General features: G+C 34.1%; 1 protein-coding gene across 1 annotated transcript in view; it reads left to right on the forward strand.

Moving 5' to 3' along the window:
- Positions 1 to 3,738: 3,738 nt before the first annotated feature.
- LOC143255911 (TGF-beta receptor type-1-like) overlaps positions 3,739 to 27,030 on the forward strand; it is a 116,953-nt gene continuing 93,661 nt past the window's right edge. Inside the window, exon 1 of the mRNA XM_076512333.1 lies at positions 3,739 to 5,246. Within this exon, the coding sequence (XP_076368448.1) occupies positions 5,183 to 5,246 (64 nt within the window). The 5' untranslated portion in view covers positions 3,739 to 5,182. The remainder of the gene's footprint in view (positions 5,247 to 27,030) is intronic.

Raw genomic sequence — 27,030 nt, forward strand, 5'->3', positions numbered from 1 at the left:
CCTTTTATCTATACATCGCGGGGAATCGAGTCACAAATTTAGAGCTCGAACTTCGTAAATAAGCCATTTTGCAGGGGTGGGAATTGGGAGACTTGACACTCCTCTTTATAACGATGTTATTGTTTTTTTTTTGTTGCAACAAAAAGTGAACCAAACATGTCCAGTGTTTAATTCACACAAATTTCCGTGACATATCTTCACAGAGTTACTTTTTTATCACGAGATATGGTAGTGTGTCATACGGCTAAAACAATCTGCTGGAGGACACACTTTGTTAAGCCCGGCATGGCCAGGTGGTTAAGGCACTCGACTCGTAATCTGAGGGTCACGGGCTCGAATCCCCGTCACACCAAACATGCTTGCACTTTCAGCCGTAGGGTTAACCCCACTATTCGCTTGTAAAAGAGTAGCCCAAAAGTTGGCGGTAAGTGGTGATGACTAACTGCCTTCCTTCTAGTCTTACACTGCTAAATTAGGGACGGCTAGCACAGATAGCCCATGTAAAATTCGAAAACAAACAAACACGGAGGAACATAAATATTTTGTTAAATAATTGTTGCGTTTTGTTCATTTATTTTTGAATTTCGCGTAAAGCTACATGGGGTCTATCTGCGTTAGCCCTTCCTAAGTTAGCAATGAAAGACTAGAGGGAAGGCACCTAGCCATCACGCCAACTCTTGAGAATACTCTTTTATCAATAAATAGTAGCATTGACCGTAACATTATAACGTCCTCACGGATGAAAAGGCGAGCATGCTTGGTGGGACAGGGATTTGAACTTTTGATCATCAGGTGACTCCCTGGCCACCTGTTATGCTTCGTAACACATGCTTTTTAAGTTGAGAAGCTATAATTTCTTAGAAATTATGAAAATGTAAAATTACATCTTGTTTTTTAAATCAAAATGTTAGCTAACCACATATAATTTTGTTAATTATTTATTTAGGAAGGCTTCTGTACCAAAAGCTTCCATTATTAGAATGATTAAACATTTAAAGGTGTGTCGCTGAACAGCTATTGTCACTTCGAATTCGTGAGTCATTTGAAGTTGACAAGCTCTCAGAAGATAAAGCATTCATCCATACAAACGAAGTTTCATTCTTTTGTACTAACTTATTTTGAAATTATTATACAAGTGAGAATACCTCTTTATAAAGTCACCTTCTCCAACCTCAGAAGGAGGTTTTAAATAGCAGTGTTTGTGAAGCATTTCTAGTCAAGCCAGATTAACACAAGCAAATCACTCCACAACTGAATTGAAAAGACACGCGAGGTCATACTTGTTTAACCCATAAAACTATAAAACAGGTACACGTACCGAAAAAAAAATGCATATAATCAGACGCGTCACTAGCTACTAAAAAGATTGGGCTTAGGTCCCAAGAAACAGCTGGTGTTCAAAGTAATTAAAAAATAATTACAGCTTGTCACATTATAGTTTAATAGCTTACGTAATTGGCCCGGCATGTCCAGGTGGTTAAGGCACTCCACTTATAATCCGAAGGTCGCGAGTTCGAATCCCCACCAATCATGCTCGCTCTTTCAGCCGTGGGGGCGTTATAATGTGACGGTTAATCCCACTATTCGTTGGTAAAAGAGTAGCCCAAGAGTTAGCGGTTGGTGGTGATGACTCGGTACTTTTCCTTCAGTCTTACACTGCTAAATTAGGGATGACTAGCGCAGATTGCCCTCGTGTAGCTTTGCCCGAAAATTCAAAACAAGCTTACGTAAGTTAGATTTCGGCTTTTTGAAATATATTCGGGCTCCGTGGGTCATACCTCAGCAATGCTCCTGTCTGTGAGATTTTTATATAATGACAAATGTATAGGACCATATGAACTAAAATTTTGTAATTATTTTCGGACAATATATATGTGATTTTTCAGGAGAAAATAAATGCTGCAGTTTATTATTTACTAAACCAAAATATTACGCGTATTCGAATAAATGTATCTGATTTTAAAATGTTGATACCTTACGTACTCAGAATTCCCAGACTTACAGACTTACAACGCTAAAATTTGGAATTCGATTTCTCATGATGGACAAATTAGATAGCCTAATGTGGCTATATGTACCCATATGTTGGTAATTAAATGATTAATTTCACAGAATTCCATCATTAAGTAAAATTATTTTTCGAATATAAAATATAACCCTCAAAGAATTGAAATGTTTATGGTAGAAATGTTAAACTTCTTAGAATTATTTTAATCTTATATATGCGTTTGACTTTGTCAAGCAACACTGCAACAATTCAAATAAAATTTATGAAGATGTCAGCGTGTTAATACAAGTTAATTTGTTCATAAAAAATATTGGAAAAGAAACTGAGAAATAAGGGTTGTTTTGAAATATTATTCTTTTTTTAAATTGGGTTTCGATCCCCCTCGGTAAACTCAGCAGATAGCCTGATGTGCTTTTGCTATAAGAAAAAAACACTATTTTTGAATATCGTTTTTCTTTAAATTAAAAATAGTTTTTCATCACATTTTACATACTGTGTTTGTCGGAGTCAAAAAGAACTAGTAATTTCAACTCTTCCAAAACTAATAAGAATTGCACTACAATATTATCATTTTAACCCCTGTCGTTTTGTCACTTTTTGTTCAAAGATACTTAAGAGTTGCCTAGGTTTTGTTTACTTGTTATTAAATAAATAAAAGCTATACAAATGACTATGTGTTACTTTTGTGCCCAGCATGACCAGGTGGGTTAAGGCGATCGACTCGTAATCTGAACTTCGCGGGTTCGAATCCCCGTCACACCAAACATGCTCGCCCTTTCAGCCGTGGGGCATTATAATGTTACGATCAATTCCACTATTTGTTGGTAAAAGAGTAGCCCAAGAGTTGGTGGTGATGACTAGCTGATTTCCCTCTAGTCTTACACAACAAAATTAGGGACGACTAGCGCAGATAGCCCTCGTGTAGCTTTGCGCGAAATTCAAAACAAACTGTAACTTTTCTATCGTGGGATTGCCTGTACTAACAATCAAGTGTTAATATCTATCTTAAATAAATTTAACTTTGTAATAATAGAAAATGAATAACGTAGCCTCGGGTCACAGTTCGGCACATTAATCACTGAACAGTGCCCCCCTCCCAACCTTCCTCATCTTTTTTATGTAGACGTGCTTTTATCCAGCCCCAGGTTGTTTTCTAGTTTTTGTTTATGATATATATAGATATATATATATATATATATATGTATGTATATTTATAGGTGGTCTTATCTGTTGGGCAAACGGGACAATTGCCCGATGCCGTGCCTTTTAATCTATTTCTGAGTTTTCTTATCATTATGGGGTCCTAGTTACTGAATTCTGCCCGGGACTCCAGAATGACTCAGACCGCCCCTGATGATATTGTAACAGACCCTTTAAATATTTTATCGAAGTACTGTTTTAAATGTTTTTTTTCTGACCAAATTCTAATTTATGATCGAAGAAAAAAATGTTGCATAAAATAACTACCATATCACTTGTAACAAGTTCACTTCTGTCTTCACAAAAACTAAGTAAATTATGTGATTGTAATAACTATTATTTTTCTCAGCAGCTCTGTTTAAATGAAATTCCTGATAAAAAAATATGTAAACATGTAGCCATACACAGGACGGTAGTTTTTATATGTATATTAACTTGTGAATATTGTTACAATATAGGATTGAAGTTATTACATCAAATCAAAATTTTGAAAGAACATGCTAAAAAACTTCTTTTTTTGCCTTTTGTAAAAGTATTTAAATATATTATGCTAAAATATTGTGCGCTATCAGTTGAATTATGGGAGAAAATGTAGATAAGAACTGAGGTATAACTAAGTAATAGTTGAAGACAGTTTAATCAGGTAAAGGATTTGTATTATCAAGGCGACTGGCATGGGTATTAGTACTTTAATTAAAATAAAGTAAAGAACACATATTTCAACCTTCTTAGATCATCTTCCGGCTAACAAAGAGAAAGTTTGCAACTGACTGTTGCTGAGCGCACGTCTTAGGGACGAGAGTATAAACGGGTACGGGATTGTTGAAAGTGTTGCAGTTAGATGTTAAGCTACTAATTATTATAGGTATAAAGTTGTTCCTTTATATTGGTTTTAGCTTTTGTATATGTAGGGATTCTTTGATCTTGTGTTTGTTTATATTTGTTTCCTTACTTTGTATCTGCGTGTTTTCTATGGTAGTGTTTATTTGATTTGCAGTGTTAAAAAACGTGTGAATGTGTTTTTTTGTCTTCTTTGAATCTGGTTTCAATTTTTCTGCTTGTTTTTTCAATATAGGAGTCGTGGCAGTTGTTGCATTGCATTTTATAAATTATGTTGATGTTGCGTTTGTCAGTGTAGTTTGTACATAATATGAACTTTAGTTTTTAACCTGTTTTTTGAACAAATTTGATGTTTACTGGAATGTTATGTTTTGTTATCAATTTTTTTTTCAAATGTTGGCTATTTTTTCGCTGATGTCGGGATCATATGATATGCATCAAGTTTTGTAGTCTGTTGTATCTTCGGGTTTGTTATTGTTTGTTTGTTGGTGATCTAGATGTGTGTGTAATTTTATCAATGGTTTTGGGAGAAAATTTGTTGATCTTGATGAAGTGTTGTTTTATAGGATACAGGATTTAGTTTTTGTTGTAATGATTTATATTCATTAGCTTTTCTTTACTAGCTTCTTTAACGTACGTACATTTGTATTTTTTTATTCAAACTTTCATTATAAATAATATCAATGTTATTTTGGTAAAACCTCACCAGATCGCGCTACTATCAATAAAAAACAATTCCTGTGGAAGAAAGTATAAAATGCGTTGAAAACATGTAATTAATCGGGTTCAGTAGTTACTATACCTAAAGTTGATACAGTGTTCTGAAGATTTAGAGCTTGTGGTGGATGTTTTGAGAGCTTTAGTTAGTCAAACAATGTTACTTTTCGGTGCCGCGTGTGCCTTGAAGTTAAAGAGCATGTGCAAGGATTTGAGTATCCGAATGCATACTTCAAACGGGGTTAGGTGTCTCATGCTAAGTTTCTATGTGTACCAGTAACCGAAAACTTAACCGCACCGCATTCGCAGAGAACTATTCCGTTCGATTAAACATTATGCGACTGGGACAGGACTGTGAGTTGTCGTGACGTTACTTACAATGCTATAGTAAAATAAACGGCGAGATTTTGTTTCAGCATGATTTGTAAAATTGTTGCTATCGCTCTTATATTCTTTGTGGAAATCGGCTTAAATATTTTAGGTAAGAATGTTTTGTTTGATATATAACCTAAGTAAGTTAGTGGTTAAAATAGTGTAGTATATATTGTAATTTTTTTAAAAAATGTAGAAAAAATAGGTGGTTTCATGAAATTAATAAAAATCAAAGTTGCAACTCGATAAAATTTCTGTTGGGGTAATCTTGATACTGATTACGATACACTGTATTTTAACTCTCCTACTGACTTGACAAGTAATAAAATTAGGTTGTATAAATAGATAAGTTGGTGTTTGCAGGGTATACGTTAGTAGGACTGAATGGAAACAAGAATTGTTTGTTGTGAAGCTCATCTCTAATGTGCAAAACGTTTTCAGATACATTCGGGTACATTTATAAAATTTATTTAAATCGTTAATAGCATCAAGTGCATTTATAGGAACAAATATTTTAAATTATACTGTAGGAAAATTTTTTGAATAAATATATAATCCGAAATAACAGTTTTCCTACGTGCTCAGTGACGTTCACCACACTAATTCAGTTTATTTTTTTTTAATTTTCAAAAACTACTTGCAAGTTCAAACTATTTTTGAACTTAATTGTAGCTCTTTAACTTGACAAATAAAGGTGACTGCAACGTCTTTTTATGTGCATATATACTGAATAGAAAGTTTTGCAACCAATAATGAAAACTTTAACAAGTAAATGGATAACGTTAATATATACAGAAGTCGCATGCTCACGAAATACGATTTCCAGAAAGTGACTTACCTACTGAGATATAATATCATTTGCAGTTCTAACACTGTGGTAATTCAAGTTTGTTTTTTTTATTACTTAGCTCAGATTGAAATCTAAGATCTCTTGCACACCAGTAGAGTGCTTTACCAACTGAGCAAACGGTTAACCCACTAGTTCTTAAACTTTGTAATGTCTAAAGTATCTTTTTTTTTCCTTGTTTGGTGCTTTTTTTTAATATTTTTTTTCTGATGTAAAACTTGATATTCATTTACCAATTATGAGATAAGATACCGGTTCACTTGGAAAGAACGAATATAAATTTGTATTTATGATTAAGCATTTAACTGAAATAAAGATCTTTACATGCATCAAACATTGTATATTAGTTACTAATTCCAAGGAAAGATTAAATATCAAGTAGTGATTTCAACAATCAACACTGAAGAACTATTTATTCAACAAAACTGAAGATAATTGTTTTCAGAACAAACATTAAAAATTAAGAATTAATATCCACAATTAAATGTTGAAAATTAAATATTGGTTCATAAATTAAAGTATACAAGACCAGGCATTGATATCTATAGTGATTGCTAAAGATCAAGTCTAACCTGTAGAGTAGTCATTTGAGATCAAACCCACAAATTGCACAATGGTATGCCTGGAGACTTGCACTGCTAGAAAGTGGGTATTGACATCAATGGTGGGAAGAGCACAGGTATCCCATTTTAAGTTCAAACAATCAAGATCAAATTTGGGTTCATAATACTGATAATGAACATAAAGCAACTTGTTACCTAGCAGAATGAAGTTCTATCAGTGATTTATCTCTCATACATTGAAGATTAAATAACAGTTGCACATCAGTCAGCACTGGAGATTGGCTACTAATTTACAAAGCAAACATTGAACATGGAGTATTAATTTATTCAGCATATAATGAAAATAAAGAAGCAATGTAGAACTCCCATCAAAGTTACAATCATTTTTAAATTCAGAGTAGTTTTTATTACAGTAATCTTTATTATCTGTACAGACTAGACAGTATTAGTTATCCAGGGTGTTTGGAAAGTCACTGTGCAGTTTTGTATGTTAATAAATATATAAGTGCACAGTGACTTTCCAAACACCCTGGATAAATACTTAATTCATTTTTTTAAATCATAAACTCATGATTACAGGAAAATGCACATGTTTTAGATTTGGTAACAAACCCACATTGTAACTAGCTAGTAGCCCCCAATACCTCATTATACCTGTAGCAATTTTACAGTGGTAGCTTTTGTTTTATGTGTAATTTGTCATTTTGTTGTATCACTAAAAAACATAACTCTTCAGAAATACATTTGAATACTCTTTTTTAAGAACCATTTTGAATATTCTTGTAATTGTTTTTCTTGTATAAAACTTTCAGTGATATTTACCAATTATAACCAGGACATCACTTTCACTTGTACTAGTTTCTTGGAGTAAATGCAACAGATCTTAATCACAGTTTACTGGGATAGTGAGTTACTACTATTTTACATATGACTTTGTAACATGATGAGGCATAAATCGTACTTTACAGGGACACCCTTTGTTGTTACCAAGTTTTGTGTACCATCCATATACAGGGAGGTAGAAGTTTTTTTTTTTTTAATATAAATAATGTTCCTTGTTAATTGCTGTTTCATGACAGGAAATACACAAATATTAATGTACTAGTGATACTTTATAGTGCTGTTGTTCAATTCTTATACAAATTAATGGTCAAAATAACACCAATATCAATTTAAATGGTACCTGTTTTTCACCACTGATTTTCATAACAATCCTGTAATAAGGTACCAGTGATACTTTATTGTAATACTTGTTAGCTAATAATAGCTGTTTTTAACCACTCTATAACTGTATTAACAGTATTTTAGAATGGTCCTTATAATATACTGTTACCACTTTAAAAACCATCATACATCATTGAAACAAATACTGTTTTATAGAGACACTTTCTAATAAAAGCTGTACAGCAAAAGCAGTATTAATGTTGCCAGTTGCTGCTGTCTTTCACAACTAACATGAAGGAATGATACTAATACTAACCTAAAGTGAGCCCTGTTAGATCACAGTATCAGTTGTTAATTCATGTTCTGATTTTCAGGACAGCCATGCTCTTATGTTTCTAATATCACTTAATGGTTGTCCTCTTAGTCTTTGGGGCTTTGATTCTCTTTTAGTAATGAAGTAATTTTATTGTGTTTAATTTCTAATTTGTATAATCTCAACTATTCTACTAGTGTATCTAAAACCTAACTTTTAATAATAATATATTTGGGAATATCAGTCATACTGAAATAAGTAGCAGCAAAGAAATAAAAATTGATTATTCAGAGGTTATAGTATATTTTGTTGCTCAGACTTGTATTACTAATATCATTTCACAGTAGTACTTGTTAGATTTCAATAAAAAGTGCACTGATTGCAGTTAATATTAGCTTTGAGTCAGACCAAGCTACCTACTTAGTGTGTCCTAATAGCTTATTGCAGCTAAATGTATTATATGTTTTCATGTGATACATTTATTTTAGTAAAACTACAGTGAAAAACACAACAGGTTAATGGGCATTAAATATAAATATGAACTTACATTGAGAAATTTTAATATTGCAAATTTCAACTGATTTGGTGTTTACTGACAAATAATTTAATCTTTGCCATTGTGTCACCGAACTCCAAATATATATACACACTTAATGCAAAATCACTAGTGTATGTGAAACTTAATTTTAAGTTGATTGTAATGTTAGTACAATTATATGATATTTCAGAATCCTGGTTTATCTGATGACAAGCAGGAAAGAAAAGAAAACATTAATTTTTTTTATTTTCAGAGTTATTGTTCATTTAAAATTAGTTTTTTGACTTCATGGTATGAGTGCCACCATTACAGTGATGAAGTTTTACTGCATTACAATCATACCCTGCCATGAAAACATTGAGTGATGATTACATGTGTAAAGTAAGAATAGATACATATATGAACTGAAGCCATTGTCTTGTATCATATATTGTCAACAGTATGAAAGAAAATATCTTTGATAAAATGTTAGAATACTGAGTTGTTCTCTAAATGATAATAAATAATCAAATTTACTTCACTAAGTGAAATTGAAATTTTGTACTCTTATTTCTCAAAGATGATCCTTTATGTTATACCCATATATTAAGTCCCTACTTTGAATCAGAATTTTCACTATTTTATGCATTTCACACTTCAGACCATGTATTATTCACTAGTAGATGCAGTATTAAATTTAGGCTAAAATATGCTAGAAGAAACATTCAGTCACAAGTAGATGTTACTTACACTTAGACAAAATTATTTAATAATGGGTTAAGTGTCAGCCTACAATATTGTCTGTTAGTTTCCTTTAATATACACTTTAGGTCAGAGTAGTCAGTAGCAGATGGAGTATCCATTTCAAACCAGAATGTTCTCTTTGGTAGCTGCAGTATCTGTTTCAAGTCTAGATGTTCAATAGGGTATATGCTAATAGAACACATTATCCTCCTGTCCAGATGTTTACTGATAGGTGCAGTATAATTTTTAGGCATAAATATTTGCAGTATGTTTGTTTATGACTATAAGCAGCATTCACTTCAAGCTAGAATGTTATTTGGGATCAATATTTGCATAATGCTAGAATGCTTGCTGTTCTGTGTTTGCTAAGACTAGTATGTGTGATGCATTCTTAAAGCCAGAACACTTATAAATAAAGTATATAATTCAGGCCAGAATATTTACTGTAAGTGCAGTATCTTGTTTAGTAAATTTCTTCACTATTTTATTAGTAGGATGTAAACATTTTAAGAAATCTTAATGTAAGAAAGTATGTTTGACAACTTGTTAGGATTTGTGACTTGGTTGAAATACATGTTACATTAGCAGATAAATTACTGTTAATTACCAGAGTATGTGAATATTTTATTTCTCAACCTGAACACAGTACTCTTCGAAAGGATGAAATGTATCCTACCAGCATTTTTGACAAACAAATCTAGTTGCATGTACATTTGTATGTTAGCCTTTCAAATGGGTCTTAATGAACCAGTGATTTCAAATAGCATCTCTTGCATTCAACACATTCTAAGGAAAGAGGTCTTTTGTAAAGTTTTTTTTTTATATTAGGTTTTCATCATGTGGTAACTAGCCAAGTTGTTTGTAATAGAAGCTTATTTTCATTAAAATTATCTAAAGCACGGATGTGTGGTCCTCTGCAGGATTGTAGACTTCTTTTTCTGTCATGTGACTCTTTTATTACTACTCAGACATCATTTACCCTTATTGTGATATTTTGATCTCCTTGGAAGATATTATAAGGAGGGAAGCCTGCTTTTCAGTTTTCTTTTACCCCTTTCCTTTGAATGTTATTCCTTTTTCATGTGTCGCAATCTTTATGTATATGCAAATTTCTCTTCTATGGTTTACAAAGACATGTTCCAGAAGTTCAATGAAATGTTCACAACTATAGATATATGATATCCTAAGATTCATCACAATCTTCTCCAGTATTACCATTTTACTTTTTGTCTTAATTTTTTGAGTTTTTTTGTTGTATTTATCTTAAAGAAGTGAATGTGATCTTATAGACAGAATTAAGAAATTTATGTTTTTGTACTGTTCTGGTGGATTTAAATGTGGCAACTCTGATAAATCACTTCTTTAGCTCTCTAAATATTCCTGCAGCAGATGAAGAATATATTTTTTTTTATGGAAAATGGGTTTCTTCTGGCCATTTGTCAAAACTATCATGTAGCAGATATGCAAAACCCCATGATTTTGTACACCTTATCCAATACTTTCCAGTTTTGAGGAGCTGTTAGTAAGACCTTATCAGGGTATGCACAGCCATAGAAAAAGTGCTTAAAGTCAGGAAATTTTTCATAAGTTTTTTTTTTTTTTTTTTCAGGCCAGTAATCACTAACAGAAATGTTTTGGTTAACTATTACACATACTATAGAAGTTCTATAATTCATGTAAGCATAACTTCCTTTTTGTGTATATATGTTTATATAATGTGAATGGTTAGGAAAAAGTTAGAAAAAGTCGGATAATTTATTTTTTATAGTTCTATATAATATACCGTCCATGTGCTTCTACCACCTGTCTCATATCTTCTAATATTAACAAATGCTCCTGCCTACATTGCAAGTTTCCTGTTACAATGAAACTTTCTTTTCTCACAGTTTTAATTGTTTATGAAAGGTGTAATGGATTTACTGTTGTACATTTATTTTAACATCTGCATTTGTTTTAGTTTGATGCATGTGATGTATATCGTTGGATGCATATTATAAAAGTCCTGCCTGTTCTCTAAATTTTTAAAAGATGCTTAAGAGTAAGAATCAACAAATATGTTTTACAAAAAGAGTAACATATATTTGAACGTTGTTGAATGTCCATGAATCTCTCCTAATTGGTATAAAAGCTAGCTGAAACACAATAATACTGTTTGGTCATTACAGTCAGTATACTGTAATCCTCAGAAGCCATAATTGTGACAAACATGTATTAATCAGAAAACTACAGATATTTGATCAGCAATGTTAATAGATTTCAAACATTACAAACTTCAGTGAATTAATTTCAAATATTAGTATTTCTATGAGGATATTTGATGTTGTTGTCGGGGGGGGAGACTCTCACGAAGAAAAGAGCTAGCTAGCATTCCCGTCAAGTGAAGTGTATCAGTGTGTCAACATAAAATTAATTTGCTCATCGTGGACCTGGTTGTTGGTAAAATATTCAGTTCCATTTAGAAACTGAATATTGTTTGCCAGTTTGTAAATGTTTTTGCATAATTATTTATAATAACTGTTATTACAAATTGTATTGTTTGCATATTAAAATATTAAGAAAGAAAACTGTGTGTATCAATCTTGTTGACAAATATCATAAATATGATACTTATTGAAATTCAAATAACTTCTAAATTAAAATTTCTGGCTATTTGAAATTGTAATGCATAACAGGTTAATTATAATTAATTAATTATATAAAAAGAAAGTTGTCAGTGTCATCACATTCTAGTAAATACAAATGGTAACTGCTGAAGGTCTCTTAATTTGTGAAGCAGCTTTGAAAAATGAACTTCATAAGATGATGTGGATAATAAAAATATATGGAAAATATGATTACTGGACAATGTAGTTGATGCCTATATTAAGAATGTCCAATTTTGTCCACTTATAGGTTTCCATTTTAAGACCTAAACATTTTCTTCATACTCCATACATGGAGAGTGCATTTCATGTTTAATTACACAATTTAACATTTACATTAATATTTTTTGTGCTAATTAAACTGTTAACTTGACCATGTTTGCATCAATCAATCAAGCCAGTGAAGACTGTCTGAAAATTGGTGATTTCAATATAATCCAAGAGCTTAGTAAAAGAAGTGTGTGTGTTTGTGTATCTATATATAAAAGCATTGCAGGTTTCTCATATTGGAGGATTACAGATAAAATTCTATGTTTTTATAAGTTTTTACCTATTTTATGATATTTTAACATGTTTATTTTCTGCCTTAGTTTTATGGTTTACCTTTTGTCTGATACTTTTATTTAAGGAACTTTCCTGGTCTATAAGGTTAGGATTCATGATGGAATAAAATGGGTGAAGAGATGTTATCTGGTGTTTTATGATTCCAATGATTTGACATGTCTTCACAAAAGTTATTTCAAAATCCCATTCCTGGTCTGAGTGTAGTTCTATAGACATTCCAGATTTTGAAACAAATTCACTGATAAGTTTTCTTTGTGAAATTACGACTTCTTGGTTAGGAATGAAGTATGCTTCTGACCAGTTGGTAAAATAGCCCAAGATAACCATGGTGCATCTGTTCTGACTATTCGTCTGTGGCAGACAACAAAGCAAACTGATAGCAACTTTCGTAAATGGTGCTTCAACAACGTTCCTGCAGTTGCCCCAAATCTTTCTTTTATGTACTTTTTTGCTCATAGCATAGTTCACACAATTTAAACCAATTTTCTACAAGTTTGTAGCACTCAATCAAATAGAAGTATTCTTAGTTTCCAGTGTCTTCATAACACCTAAGTATCAAGATGTTGGAAGATTATGGAGATGAGGACACGCTTCTAAAAATAGTGACTGTGGAAGTACCAACTGTAGACATAGTTTCTGGCCATTCATATCTTTTTGTTTTCTACAAAACCATTCTTCTTGAAGAAGTAATGAATCCCACTGTGACCAGCACACTTTTGTCTTTGGAACAACTATTTGTCTTGATGATTTTTCTGTTCTCTTCTTAATCCACTGAATATTTGTTTTTTTACTCTTTCTTTTGCCTGACCAAGTCTCATTTCAGTATTGGACTGCATTAGTTCATCATCATCACTTGTGGATGTCCTATCTTTAATTCTGCTACGTTTTACTTCTGGGGCCATCTTATTATCTGGCCTTGTGGCTTGCAAAATTTAACCAGCCACTTCAATGTTGCATGACTTATCTGAAGTGTAATTCTTTTTTTTCATAGCAGTAATGAAGGAAATGACTTACTCAAACAACACTTAATAACCCTTTCTGAGTTGTACAGTACCCCCTCTGTAGCATTAATTGCCTTGCAACAATAAGCAGTCATGTTCTTTCTATGTTGTACTTGTAATAGATAACACTGCTTCCACTGCACAGTTGCCAACATCTGTATCAAATATAAGTGAATTTTCAAGAATTGGGTATGCTAATGTAGGAATAGTGATTAATTCTTAAGTTTATTCAATGCTTGTTTGCTAACAAGTCTAACATAACTCCATAACTCTTTGGATTTCAAAGTAATTTGTTCAGAGGACAAACTACACCAGACTGATTTAAAAATGACCATAAAACCATAGTCCAAGAAATCCTAACAAAAGTTGTGTAGAGTTGACCTATTCTGAATAGATTCAGTCTTTGTTGCTTTCACTGACCTTCCCTCTCTACTGAATATGCTGTCACAAAACTTGCCTATTTGTGGAGTTCACACTTTATAGGATCCAATTTAAGCCTATCATTCCACAAATAATCCAATACTTGCATTAGTCCATCACAAGCATTATAAAAAGTCTCATGCGTGATTATGCCATCCCAGGAAATGAGTCCAACATTATAACCCACAACATTTGCAGCAGTTTTCTTGCCCTTCACATGATTTTTCATTATTTTGTCATTTACATACATGCTATTTAAGTTGCACTTTCTTAAAGGCATTATGCACTGGATTAATAAATCCTGGTCTATTTGAAAAGAAATTTATGTGGTGAGACAAACTCGCATACACACCACTTTATACAATAAAACTACACAATAAAGTAATGGTATTTATAATAGTGTACAGAGTATGAAATAATTATGATTGCTCTGTGTATGACACAGTTTTTATTAATTGAAACAAATAAACTTGATAAAACAAAGAATAAAACCTGCACTAAAGAAAAAGTAGATAAAAAGTATTTATAACAGTACAAGATGAACTGAAAATAAATTATTGCAAACTAAAGTAAATGTTAGTTGTAATAAACGGCAAGTGGGGGCGTTATAATGTGACGGTCAATCCCACTATTCGTTGGTAAAAGAGTAGCCCAAGAGTTGGCGGTGGGTGGTGATGACTAGCTGCCTTCCCTCTAGTCTTACACTGCTAAATTAGGGACGGCTAGCACAGATAGCCCTCGAGTTGCTTTGTGCGAAATTCCAAAACAAACAAACAAAATAAACGGCAAACATAGCTGAATATGCAGAAATGTCTGAAAGTGTGTTCACAAAGTGATAAGCATATGGTTTTGAATGAAATGTGCATATGTATTCAAACTAGCTAGAGTATCCTGGACATGGAAATTGCATAAATTCATGATTAATGAAAGGTTCTTCTGACATAGTTGCTTTCCTTGTATGTAATTATAAAAGAAAAAAGAAGAAAACAACAAAAACATCGAAAACTGCAAACCACAAAAATGTGAAACTGCAAATTTTCATGTATCTCTGCATGGACCCACCAAACCGTCGTGCCAAATTTGGTGACGATCATCAACAGAATTGAAGTAGTGGTAAAACGCCCATTGAAAAAAAAAAAAGTTTTGCACCTTCCATGAACTTAATGGACATCCGTACCAATTTTAGTAAAGATCCATTCACACTGCGAAGAAGTTACATGGACATACAACAGATAACAGTCAGTACTATTACATTTATGGGCTTGGCATGGCCTAGCGCGTAAGGCGTGCGACTCGTAATCCAAGGGTCGCGGGTTCGCGCCCGCGTCGCGCCAAACATGCTCGCCCTCCCAGCCGTGGGGGCGTATAATGTGACGGTCAATCCCACTATTCGTTGGTAAAAGAGAAGCCCAAGAGTTGGCGGTGGGTGGTGATGACTAGCTGCCTTCCCTCTAGTCTTGCACTATTAAATTAGGGACGGCTCGGTGCAGTTGGCTAACAACCTGCTCACTTAAATACCTGTTGAAGAATCCTTGATGGAATCTAATGGTGATAACTAACTAACTATTACATTTACGTAAGTAAAACGATAATTAGAATAAATGTTCCATGCAACACATATAAGCAAAAACATACAAAAGAACTGTATCTATCTAGGCCTAAAACATTACCAGTTTAATTTACCTCATTATAGGATAGCATATAAAACTTGGTTATTGTCGGAATCGGCGGGTATCCCATTTATCTGGTCATAAATGACGTCAATAGAGTTGAAATGTTTGGTTTTCATGCTATAATAAACGCAAATAGTTAACAAAAGTGACTACATGAATTCGAACCTGTCCTTTACTCCATTACGAACAGTATAGATCTAAGCCTCCTACTTACCAGTTTAATTTACTTTATTACATTTATTATCTCCCTTAAGCATTTTTGAATATTTTGCAAAGTTTTAACACCCTTTTAAAATTAAGTGTCTAATTGCCCGGTTACAAATATTGCGATTAGAATTAATTTGTGTTATTTAATGAATATTTAATGAACTACTGTTACAACAAATATAATTTAACTGCGGGTTTGTGCTAGTTTCAAATAAAATAATCGTTGTTATGATTGTGGGAATACAGAACTTGTTGTAGAATTTGAAAATGTGACCATCCTTGGTTTTGTTAATATTAATGCTACTTTAATGTCCGCTGTTTACCAGTTGCTGTCATGTCGAGGGTTTATTTGTTAGATCTTTATTATTGTTGGAAGCACAGCTTTGTCGTCGTGAAATTGAACTTATTGTATGGACTTGAAGAAAAATTGATCCCTACATCTAGACTGAAATACTGCAGCAGTAGCGACGCCAAGGAGGTGCTTGATCCCCCCCAAATGAACCAAGCCCCCAGCCCCCCAGTATTGATAACCACATATATTCGTAAAATATGGAAAACACAATCGTCATTGTTGCTTAACAATTAACATCAAAGAGACATAGATCTGTAGAACTCAACGTCTTCATTAAGACGGAAGTATGTGTCATGCGTCTCATAGCAACGCACTGAATGCACTGCAACTCATGCGCTGTATTGCCGCTCCCTGTGTAATGTTATTCTATCTTGAGCTTTGACGAAGATTAGATAACCACGTTGATTTTAAGTTACAACAGAACAGGCGCATTGTTTTGAAGTAATATTGACTATAAACACAACATGATGAAAGATAGGTTGATAGTGACCTTACTTTTCCTCAGAGTATATTAACTTCACATTGGATAATTCGTTTCTGCTATGTAAACTATGTCTATGTTGTATTTCTTTCGATTTGTAGCTTTACTCTTAATGGTATATTAAATGTTCAATCTAAGCTAATCTTAATTTTCTTTATTTTTATGTATTACCTTTGGTGGAATTTAGGTGAGCTTCCTCTTTTACATATACGCATATTTTCATAAACAAATTATTTCTAATTTGTAATAATGAATTATTAATCAGAGTATATGAGCTTCCAATGAAAACTGCATTGAAAAAGCAGTTCAAAACAGCACACCTTTCTGAAATGTACCTTGGTATTTACATTATTATAATTTACCATCTATACTTCATATTGATGGCATTTTGGGAAGCCCCCCCTCCCTCTCCCAATGAAAATATCGTGGCGCCGCCACTGTACTGCAGAGGTTAAACTTTGAAGGAAACTACCTGACAGTATGAACTTACAAAACTTCACACTTTTTTAATATAAATGATTTAACGAACTATACAGTTTGATTTTTCAATACTTTAAATTTCAGTTTAGCGAAAGATCGAATTGTGAAGTGTATATTTCGAAAATTGTGAAGTGTATATTTCGAAATATTCTTTATCAAATATTGACTTCAATTAATATTAAGACAAAAACTGCACGTAAATTGGGCGACTATTTATTTTGTTAATTTATAAAAATTGTTTGTTAAAATAATTAGTTTTGTCAAATTCATTCAAACTATTTTTAAAGGTAATAACCTTTGACTCTTTTAAATTTAAATAAATTACTTTTACTGTGCACAGACTAACCATTTCACGTAGAATTCTACTCTTGGGCCAAAGAGACCTAGTTGCAACTAATGACAGTTCTCTCGACTCTGCATTATTTATATCATTAACTTTGTTTAAAGCTCGTGAACACACCCACAGAGAAAAAAATGTAGATTCAGTTTTGTGTGCTACAGAAGACTCGTAACGCGTAGATGTAGCTATAGTTTCGTATCTATAACGATAAGTAATTAACTTGACAAATGCAGAGGCGTCGCTAGGCGCTTAATTAAAATATATGGGGCTCGGGCACATAGGCGCAGGAATTTTCGTTGTTTCAGTATGATATCGTTCATGGTTTTCTCTTCTTATTTTTCAAGACACCAACTGGTGATTTGGTGCACTGTTAAGTGGAATCAAGGCGCTGGTTCTGTGCTTGTTTCAGCGTCTAGCGATTCCTGGTTAAATGCGTAACAAATGCGATATTTTAGAATTACTGTAGCAATGTCTTGAAATGTGTACACTTTAGTAACGACGTGAAATGTTTGTGTGAAAATCCATAAATAAGAATCGCAATTCCTTTTAAATATAATCTTTTGTGAGAAGTCGTGTATAGTCAGTTTCTCTTTAGTTATTATGAAGTATTAATTTTGTTCAATTGTTCTTGGAAGATAGTCATTTATTAATACTTCATGAAACATAGATGGTGAGTGATCACCGATATAGTAATTTTGTGTGAACTGTCTATAATTACAAGCTAGACATTTGAAACTAATATAATCATAGAACCAAATGAAAGAAACTACGCTTGAAAATCGTTACGTTCAAACAATATATCACGAATTACTAAAGTTAGCGGTTTTTATTTTATAGAGTCGAGTGATCTATATAAAAACAGCTTTCGTTACAGTACTGAAAGCTTGCTATTTAAAACCAAAAATTAATAATGTTTCTACAAAAGATTTTGTAGAATTCTCTTGATGTCATCATCTGGCTTTTGACGCCAACAGAAAATGATGTATCACTTTCGTACGAAGGTTGTCGACTTTCAGTAGGCGAGTCGACTGTCGTGCAACATGACGGATAAAAACACTTGTGAAAATGAAACATTGGGTTGTAGTTTCAAGGCCATCTACGTTAATTACTTCTGACTATATATCTTAAAGCTGCCAATAGCAGGTGCTACATGACGTAGGTAAATGGATCCCGCAGGTCGAATGCTAATGATATGGGATCATTTATAAATGGAAAAGAACATTTGAGGGCATGAAACCGAAACCTGGACACACAACAGTGGCATAGGAATATACGGAGCAAGTGGAGTAATTGCCCCAGGGCCCAGACATTCAGGGGAGTGGGGGTGAACAGTCCACCGGAAATTATGCAAGTTTATGGCTTGTAGTAGATAGTAAAATAAAATATGGTACTAATAAGAAATGAACTAGTAAACTCGTCGGTTTTTATCACTATGCTCGCGGTCCTGTGGTTAACGTGCACGATTGTTATCTGAGGTTCCTTGGTTCGCGGCTTGCACTTTTAGACTATGAGTGTATTGTAGTAATGGCTTTCAAATTCCTTTATTTGATTAGGGAAGGCGGTGGGTAATGTTAACTGTATGCCTTACCCATCATTTCAAAATTAGGGACTGCTTACACACACAGTTTTGCGCATAAATCTAAAATCAATCAAAATTTCCGTATTCAAAATTAAGTTTTCATGCTTTTTCAATATATAATCTCTTATAATTAGCTAAACAGTAAGTGTGAAGACTAATAATGGTAAAATCGGACTTCGATACCTGCAGTGGGCAGAACACGAATAGCCCATTGCGTAGTTTTGTCCCTAATTTAGCAGTGTAAGACTAGAAGGAAGGCAGTTAGTCATCACCACCCACCGCCAACTCTTGGGCCACTCTTTTACCAACGAATAGTGGGATTTACCATAACATTATAATGCCCCCACAGTCGAAAGGGGCGAGCATGTTTGGTGCGACGGGGATTCGAACACGCGACCCTCGAGTCGAGTGCCTTAACCATCTAGTCATGCCGGGCCGCGATACCTTTTAAACTCCTTAAACGCCGGATTGTACATAAACTAAACTGCATAGACGTTTTTCCACACTTTTATCGAGAGTATTTGATACATATTTTCGTCTCCACTGTTTATGTATCCACCAGCTGCAGGTTTGTTAGTGGGTGGGTAACTAAACTGGGCCTGATAAAGCCTTCACCAAATGGTTTCTTAACGTGATGGTGACGGGGTGTTTGTGCATTCTGTTTCACTTAAGTTGCGATCTTTGAAGAAAATTTAAGCGTTATCCAATGTTGTCTTACTGTGTGCGTCTCGGAATGTACTCCAGCAGAGCGTAAGGGTTTCATATTGCACTCAACATTAGTATCATTCTCATGGAAGCTACACATCCAAGATCCAGCTGGGGTAATTCGTAAATACCCCTGTACATGATACCATACATGTGGTGTGCCGCTTCACTACATAGTCTAGTAAATCTTCTTAGAAAAATTAAAATAAATAAATGCTTAGTTAAGATTTTCGCACATTAGCTTCATAAGTTTATTTTCAATATTCGCTCCTGTTACTTTGAAACTTTACGAGGGGTGTAGTAAAAGTGTTAACAAACATTGTTACAAAAACAAATTAATTCCAGATGTATATATTTTTTTTTCACATTTCTATTAATGTTTCAGTTATAGCTTGAAATCAGAGGTCTGTATAAAATAGTGTTTCAGATGTATCTTTAGTATCCACAAGTTGATATCAAATAAGTAGAAGCCCGGTAAGTTTTTCGTGCAATATCAGAACTTATCAGTTAGGCAGGGCAACGAGAGATAAAATATGCTGTTAAACTTTATTAATGTGTAGTGTGATACTTCGACAGTTACAGTCTAAACGTCTTAAGTTGGACAAATATTGGAAACCAGTAGGCCTAAAAAATATTAAAAAGCAAGTTAACTGCACGTTTTTTTTTCTCCTACATTTTTATAACATTAATGAACTTCATCCCAGTACCTCAGCGAGAAGGGTAAAGGCTTATAATGCATAAAATAGGGTTCCGATACCCGTGGTAGGCACAGTGAAAGCAGCTTATTGGGTGTAATAACAAGTACACCTAATATTAATGAACTGTTCCATATGTCAGGTGTAGTCTTAGTTTAAATGAACCTGCCCAGGAATGAGCAAGCAACTTGCAAAATATGTGAATATAACATTATTTTAACGTTGTTCTTTGGTTTAAAATTATTTGGTTAAAACATTTCAGTGTCCATACTAGGAACGACAACAATTAGTTTTATAACCTCCTTTAACGTTTCTATAAGCTTATACGTTATGGTAACGTCTAGGCTACATTTATACCAAATTAAAAATAAACTTCTGCAATCTCACGAATGATCAATCTAGTAACAAAACACTCTTTGAAATCTTCACTCTGTCCACTAGAAATAACTTTGACTCTTCCATGCTTCATTGAATCCCGTGTTAATATACTCCTCAAATTTTCAGAACTTTCTACGCTTATTTTGTTAAACATTTTAGTCTTAACGTCCTACATTCTCTAGCTAATTTCTAAATTGCAACATAAAAAAGCGTACCATCGTTTTACATAAGTTTCTACCATGTATTTTCAATATGTAATATGAGGCGTGAGTTACAGTTCGTGTTATATCTGCAAGTTATTTGTTTCAAATTTTATGTTGCGCTCAATATGACATTGTGTAAACAAATTTAACTATACTTTTTAATATTAACAACCTGTGACGTATTTGTTTCATATCTTTTTGTGGTGTGCATTTGAAGTGAAATTTGTTTCAGGTTTGATTTTTGTTGTTGCTGATTTACTTAATTTCACGTTTCATGTATATCATTTCAAAATAACTTCTTTATTCGTAAATGTTTTGTTTTTATAGAAACTGTCCCCCGCTGGTACAGCGGTAAGTCTACGGACTTACGACGCTACACTCAGGGGTTCGATTTCCCTCGGTGGACTCAGCAGATAGCCCGATGTGGCTTTGCTATAAAAAAACAAAAAACAACTCACACACACAGTAACTGTAATTGATTATTATTTTTAAATTATGCTGGTGTCATATTGAAGTTCATCCAAGCACGTAAATATAGCCCACTTTTTAATGTTAACTTGACAACTGGGGTTGTTCTTAACTGACGAAAAACAACACTTGTTACATCGAGAAAACTTAAAGTTGACAATAGATGATGAAGCTTACACTTGAATGTTACTTATGTTTACAGAATAACCATACATCTCGAGTGTTTATATTGTAATTTCTAGTTACATTGGTATGATGAGAGTTCGAAAGTACAAGTTTCAAACATCGGACGACTGAAAATGAAGAAAAGTAAATTGTCTGCTTTATGTTAGTTGTTAAGTTTTATTTGCACAATGATGGTGCGTGCGTGCTAGTCCTGAGTTGCCGGACGAACGATTATTCTGCCTGTAGTGAATTTGAATGTAGGAGAAAATGTGAATAAAAAATGTTATATTTAGCTACAGTAAACATAACGAAAAGTTGTCACATGAGACCACTTTAGAGCTGGTCAACGAATCGCACACCACCGTTAAGTTTTAAACAAATATCTGATGTTTTGTCTTAAAGCAACACCAGTTGCAAGTTTTAACAAATCTAATTTTCATTAATTTATAAATTTATGCTGACGTCATAGTGAAGTCCATCCATGCACGTGTGTTTTTTCATACTATTTTGTTTTAAGGTATTAATAGTTTGTGTGTGTGTAATCCAAGACAGTATAGTAAATTCTACTTCATTAGAAACCAAGGAGGAACTTCAACAGCGTATTCAAACCTCTGACCCAGAGTATTTTGTAAACATAAAATCGAGAAAAGACAAAACAACGACATAAAGTAAACACTTGGCACAAACTGCAACAAAGTCTAGGTTTTAGAGCAGTGCTTCTCAAGTTGAGTTCTGCAAATCCCCAGGGATGCGCGAGATTATTCGGGAGCCCACGAGTCATGTCTGACATGCCCTGAAAATATTGTAAAATAATATGATTTGTAGGATAAAAATATTTTTCGCAAAATTAAATTTGTATGAATTTAAACATTCATTTTGGGAATACAACTTTTAAATGTACACGGATCTGTTTTTGTTTTGTTTTTTAAACAGAGAACATCAATAGGTGTGGGAGTCCGAGAAAAAACACGCACACTAAAAGATAGAGCAACAGCAGATAACAAATTAACTGGTTAGAGCACTCGACTGGTAATCTGAGGTACACGGGTTCAAATCCCCGTTCCACCATACATGCTCGCCCTTTCAGCCGTGGGGGTGTTATATGTGACAGTCAGTCAATCCCGCTATTCATTGAGAAAAGAGTAGCCTAAGAGTTGGCGGTGAGTGGTAATGACTAGCTTCTTTCCCTCTAGTCTTACACTGCTAAATTAGGGACGGCTAGCACAGATAGCCCTCGTGTAACTTTGCGCGAAATTTAAAACAAACCAAACTGTTAGGTTGTGCAAAAATAAATGTCGTTTTTGAACTGCGAAGTTTGGAAACGTATAAACCAGTGCTGTAAAATATGCTTTAATCAAAGTAAGCACCGTTTGTTTAACACTTTTTCCAACGTGTAACGACGCTGTTTATGCCCCTGCTGTAGAAATCAGAGTTTCTATGGTTAATGAACTATCTGAAAACGTCTTCTGCAGCTGCCTGGTTTTGAAAGCGTTTATTGTTCAAAAAGTTGTCAAAGTGCTTGAAAAAATGAAAATCTGTAGGGGAAAGGTCTGGGGATTAAGGTGGATGAGGCAGAACTTCAATTCCCAATTCGTTTAATTTTTGGAGCGTCAACCTTGATAGGTCTCATAACGCCGATTTTATTGATCTTCAGTCAACTCATGCGGAACCCACTTATCCAACTTTTTCTTCTTTCCAATTGCACTCAGGTGGTTGGCAATACTTGATTTGCTTGTTCCCAGCTTTTCTGCGAGCTCACGTACTGTTGTGTCAGGGTCTGTCTCAACTGCTTCCACGCTAAAATCAGGGGTACGATTCCTCTCGGTTGGCTCAGCAGATAGCTCGATGTGACTTTGCTATAAGAAAAACACACACACACACACTCAACTGCTTCCCTTAAAGTGTTTTCCTCTAAGGATGGCTTCCTTCCAAGACCTTCGTGGTCTTCAAGACTCATCTCCATGTCGAAACCTTTGGAACCAACGTTGAACTGTACGTTCAATAACAGATCCATGACCGAATGCCTGGTTGATGTTCTGTGTAATTTCGTTAGTTTTTCGTCAAAGTTTGAAGTTTTAGAGGAAAATCAGACGAAGGTCCTTCTTGTCCATGTTTCCTTAGCGAAACTTACTCTGATTACAGTTGAAACAGCAGACAATTAAAACATCTTGTAAACGATACTACTAACGATAAGTTACTCAGTATTCAGCTTCTAAATATCATAGTGAGAATTCAGACATTTATTTCTGGACAACCTAATAACTAACACAACAAAACTGGTGAAATGTGTCAACATAAGTTTAAATTTAATTAACAAGACTTGGAAAATATGAACATTTATATTCTAATCATTAGTAGTATTAACATATAGAATGAAACTAGCAGTTTAGTAGTATTAACATATATAATGAAACTAGCAGTTTGAAGCTCATAATAGGAAAATATAAACGATAACATTCTAATATATTGAGTGGATTAAAACATATAGAGCGAAATTGTTCAGTTATACTTGACAGAACTAAAACTTACGGACGATACTGGTCAATTCCGAATATCAGGTGTAAGAAAGTTTGAACGAAAGTTAACTGTCGTAAACAAAGCGGAGGACATGTAGTAGAAAATATATATTAGTTTCATTAAAAGCACATAAAAATGTTTCACAGTTGTAGCTATTACTAAACAAAAAAAACACTTTGAACAAGTACAGCTAGTCTAGTTATAGGATTATAAACACAACAAAGTAGGCAATGTCTGCACGCGAAGTTGCACGTTACAGTCGTACCCTTACTTCTCTAGGTCACATGATTTTTTTTTATGGTAATTAGTATGCGTCTTCGACTGGTGGAATGCGAGAGAATAGTTCTTTGGACTCCTACAGCTGAAGACGTGCTGTTGCTACCTTAACCTTAAAACTGCTATGGACAAGTAGATGTTCGAATACTTACCAAGTGGCTCAGATCAGGTTTCTCTTTTAAACACGCATGATATCCGTTGCTTTCATTCAGTAGTGCATGTGGGTCTTTTATCTGTCGGTTTAATTTTGTTTTTATTGTTTGATAGTACTAATACATTTTGATGGCGTCTGACGATATTTTACTTATGTTGCCAGGTGATTGACTGTTGATCTATGCTACTGTGATTTGAATGTGTAGTACCCAAGTGTTGGTCTGTTGTAGAGTAATTTGAATGTGTAGTACTCAAGTGTTGATCCGTTGTACAGTAATTTGAATATGCATTGCTCAGTTGTTCATTCGTTTTACAATAACTTGAATGTGTATTACCCAACTGTTTGTCTGTTGTACAGTAATATGAATGTGTATTACCCAACTGTTTGTCTGTTGTACAGTAATATGAATGTGTATTACCCAACTGTTTGTCTGTTGTACAGTAATATGAAATACCTCTACGCTTTCCATTACCTTGTTTAATATTCTACAAAAAAGTTTTGGTGCAACATACCAAGTAATTTTCGTTGCAGACTGGAAAGAGATTAACAAAATTCCAAACGGGCCGTTTCGATATTTGTTTTCGTTGTCAGCCAAACATGCGTGCTTTTTAGTGATTGCTATATGTACAGCCTTAGCAGTCAATGGTAAATGTTTTAAAGTATTGTTTGAACTGAATATTTAAGGTGATTTTTCCCCCCCTGAACGTTCAATTGGGGTTTTATATAGTTCCTAGCGATCCCTGTTATGAACTACTATCGTGTCAGGTTCACTTTTGACCTCTTCCCTTTCACGAAACATTGCTGCCTTCTGTGCCCGAGTTCCAAATTTCCTGTTCGTAACTTTCAGGATGGTAATGAGATGATAGACATCGTCTCAAAAAACCGAAATAAATGGGATTATTCACTTCCTCCCCCTCATTTCAGGACTTTTGCACGAAGTATTGTTGTAAGCATCCGTGTTTGAGTGAGTTTCATTTCTTTTAATGTTCTGTTTTCCGTATTACAAGGCTAATTTCATGCTAATCAATATTTGTATCTTAAATCTTTGATAATTTAATACAACAATACTAAACATTCCCCAGTCACCTTCACAATAATAATATATTAAATATATCGTTTATTTGCAGTTTGTAAACGACACTTTAGGCTATTCAAATATGTTGTAATTGGTTTTATAACATAATGGTAAATAGTGCGAACGAGTTGGATCTGACACAGTCTATTTATTAGCGTGCTGAGATACAGGTCGAAGTATTAAGGGTTGAGCCCGCGATATGCCGCAGAACACGTTCCGCACGTTACGTGGGCGTTGTCTAGTGCTTAACTTACTCGGACTGTGAGGGTTTATGGTCAGCATCCTGTTGCAGGAAAACGCACATTGAACTTTGGGGTCGTAGATGCTCTAAAAAAATGACGGTCAAATCCTTCTATTCAATCAAAACAGGAGAAAACCTAGTGTTGGCGGTAGGTGTGATGAGCAGCTAACCGCCTTCCTTCTAACCTTATCAGCCCATAATTAGGGATGACCATGTGCAGCTAACAATTGTGTAGCTTTCTACCAAAATTCTAAAACAAAAGAAACGAGCGAGTCAAGGATGCAATAACAGGCTTTGCTCACAATAACTTAGATTATTTAACACAAAGGTAAAGTACCAATTAGTAAAATTATTTGTAGCTATTAAACCTGACAGAACAATAATTTATGTATAACCTTTGTCCGATATTTAACTTATAGCCCGGAGAAAAGAATGCGTTTTTATAATTATGAAACTACGAGTTTGACTTTTTGTAACAGTTTCGTCAGACACGTTGTAAACGACAACTGCGGGAAATGTGTAAACTCGGAGCTACTTCCTTTACTCCATTTAAAAGTAGAGGATGAAGGTCACGCTAAGCAAATTTCTTATGTTTCTAATGTTGCAGCTGTATGGTATTCGCAAACAAAAATTACCTCGATCAAGTGAGCTGTTTAGCGCCATAACGGGCCGGGTATGGACCTAACATATCTTCTAGCACTTTCAGTCTGTGAGTTCATGACTCGTGGCCCTTTGTTGCAAAATGCACTTCATACTTTGAAGCTATAATCACATTTTAATATTGAAAAAGGTGGGAAATGGACCAGTGATATAGGAATAGTCATCGATCTTGACTAAGCCACAGCCATATTTTGCACACCCAACAAAAAACTATCATCCAGGTACTGCTATCTTTGGAAGAAACAAAGAAGTACCTGGAGGTAACCTTTGATAAATAACTTGCCAACCACACCAACAACATAACCAGAGTAATGAAACGTATTAATGCACTGATATTTGCAGCAGGAAATGGAGCTGAAGAACATAACCCACTCATGATCAGTCAGTCTTAGCTGCTCCATCTTGGATTATATACTACTGATGAATCAATACCAGTATTACACAGCAGAATAACATTAGAGAGATACAG

The sequence above is a fragment of the Tachypleus tridentatus genome, chromosome 7, assembly GCF_004210375.1.
Source record: "Tachypleus tridentatus isolate NWPU-2018 chromosome 7, ASM421037v1, whole genome shotgun sequence".
Classification (NCBI taxonomy): Eukaryota; Metazoa; Arthropoda; class Merostomata; order Xiphosura; family Limulidae; genus Tachypleus; species Tachypleus tridentatus.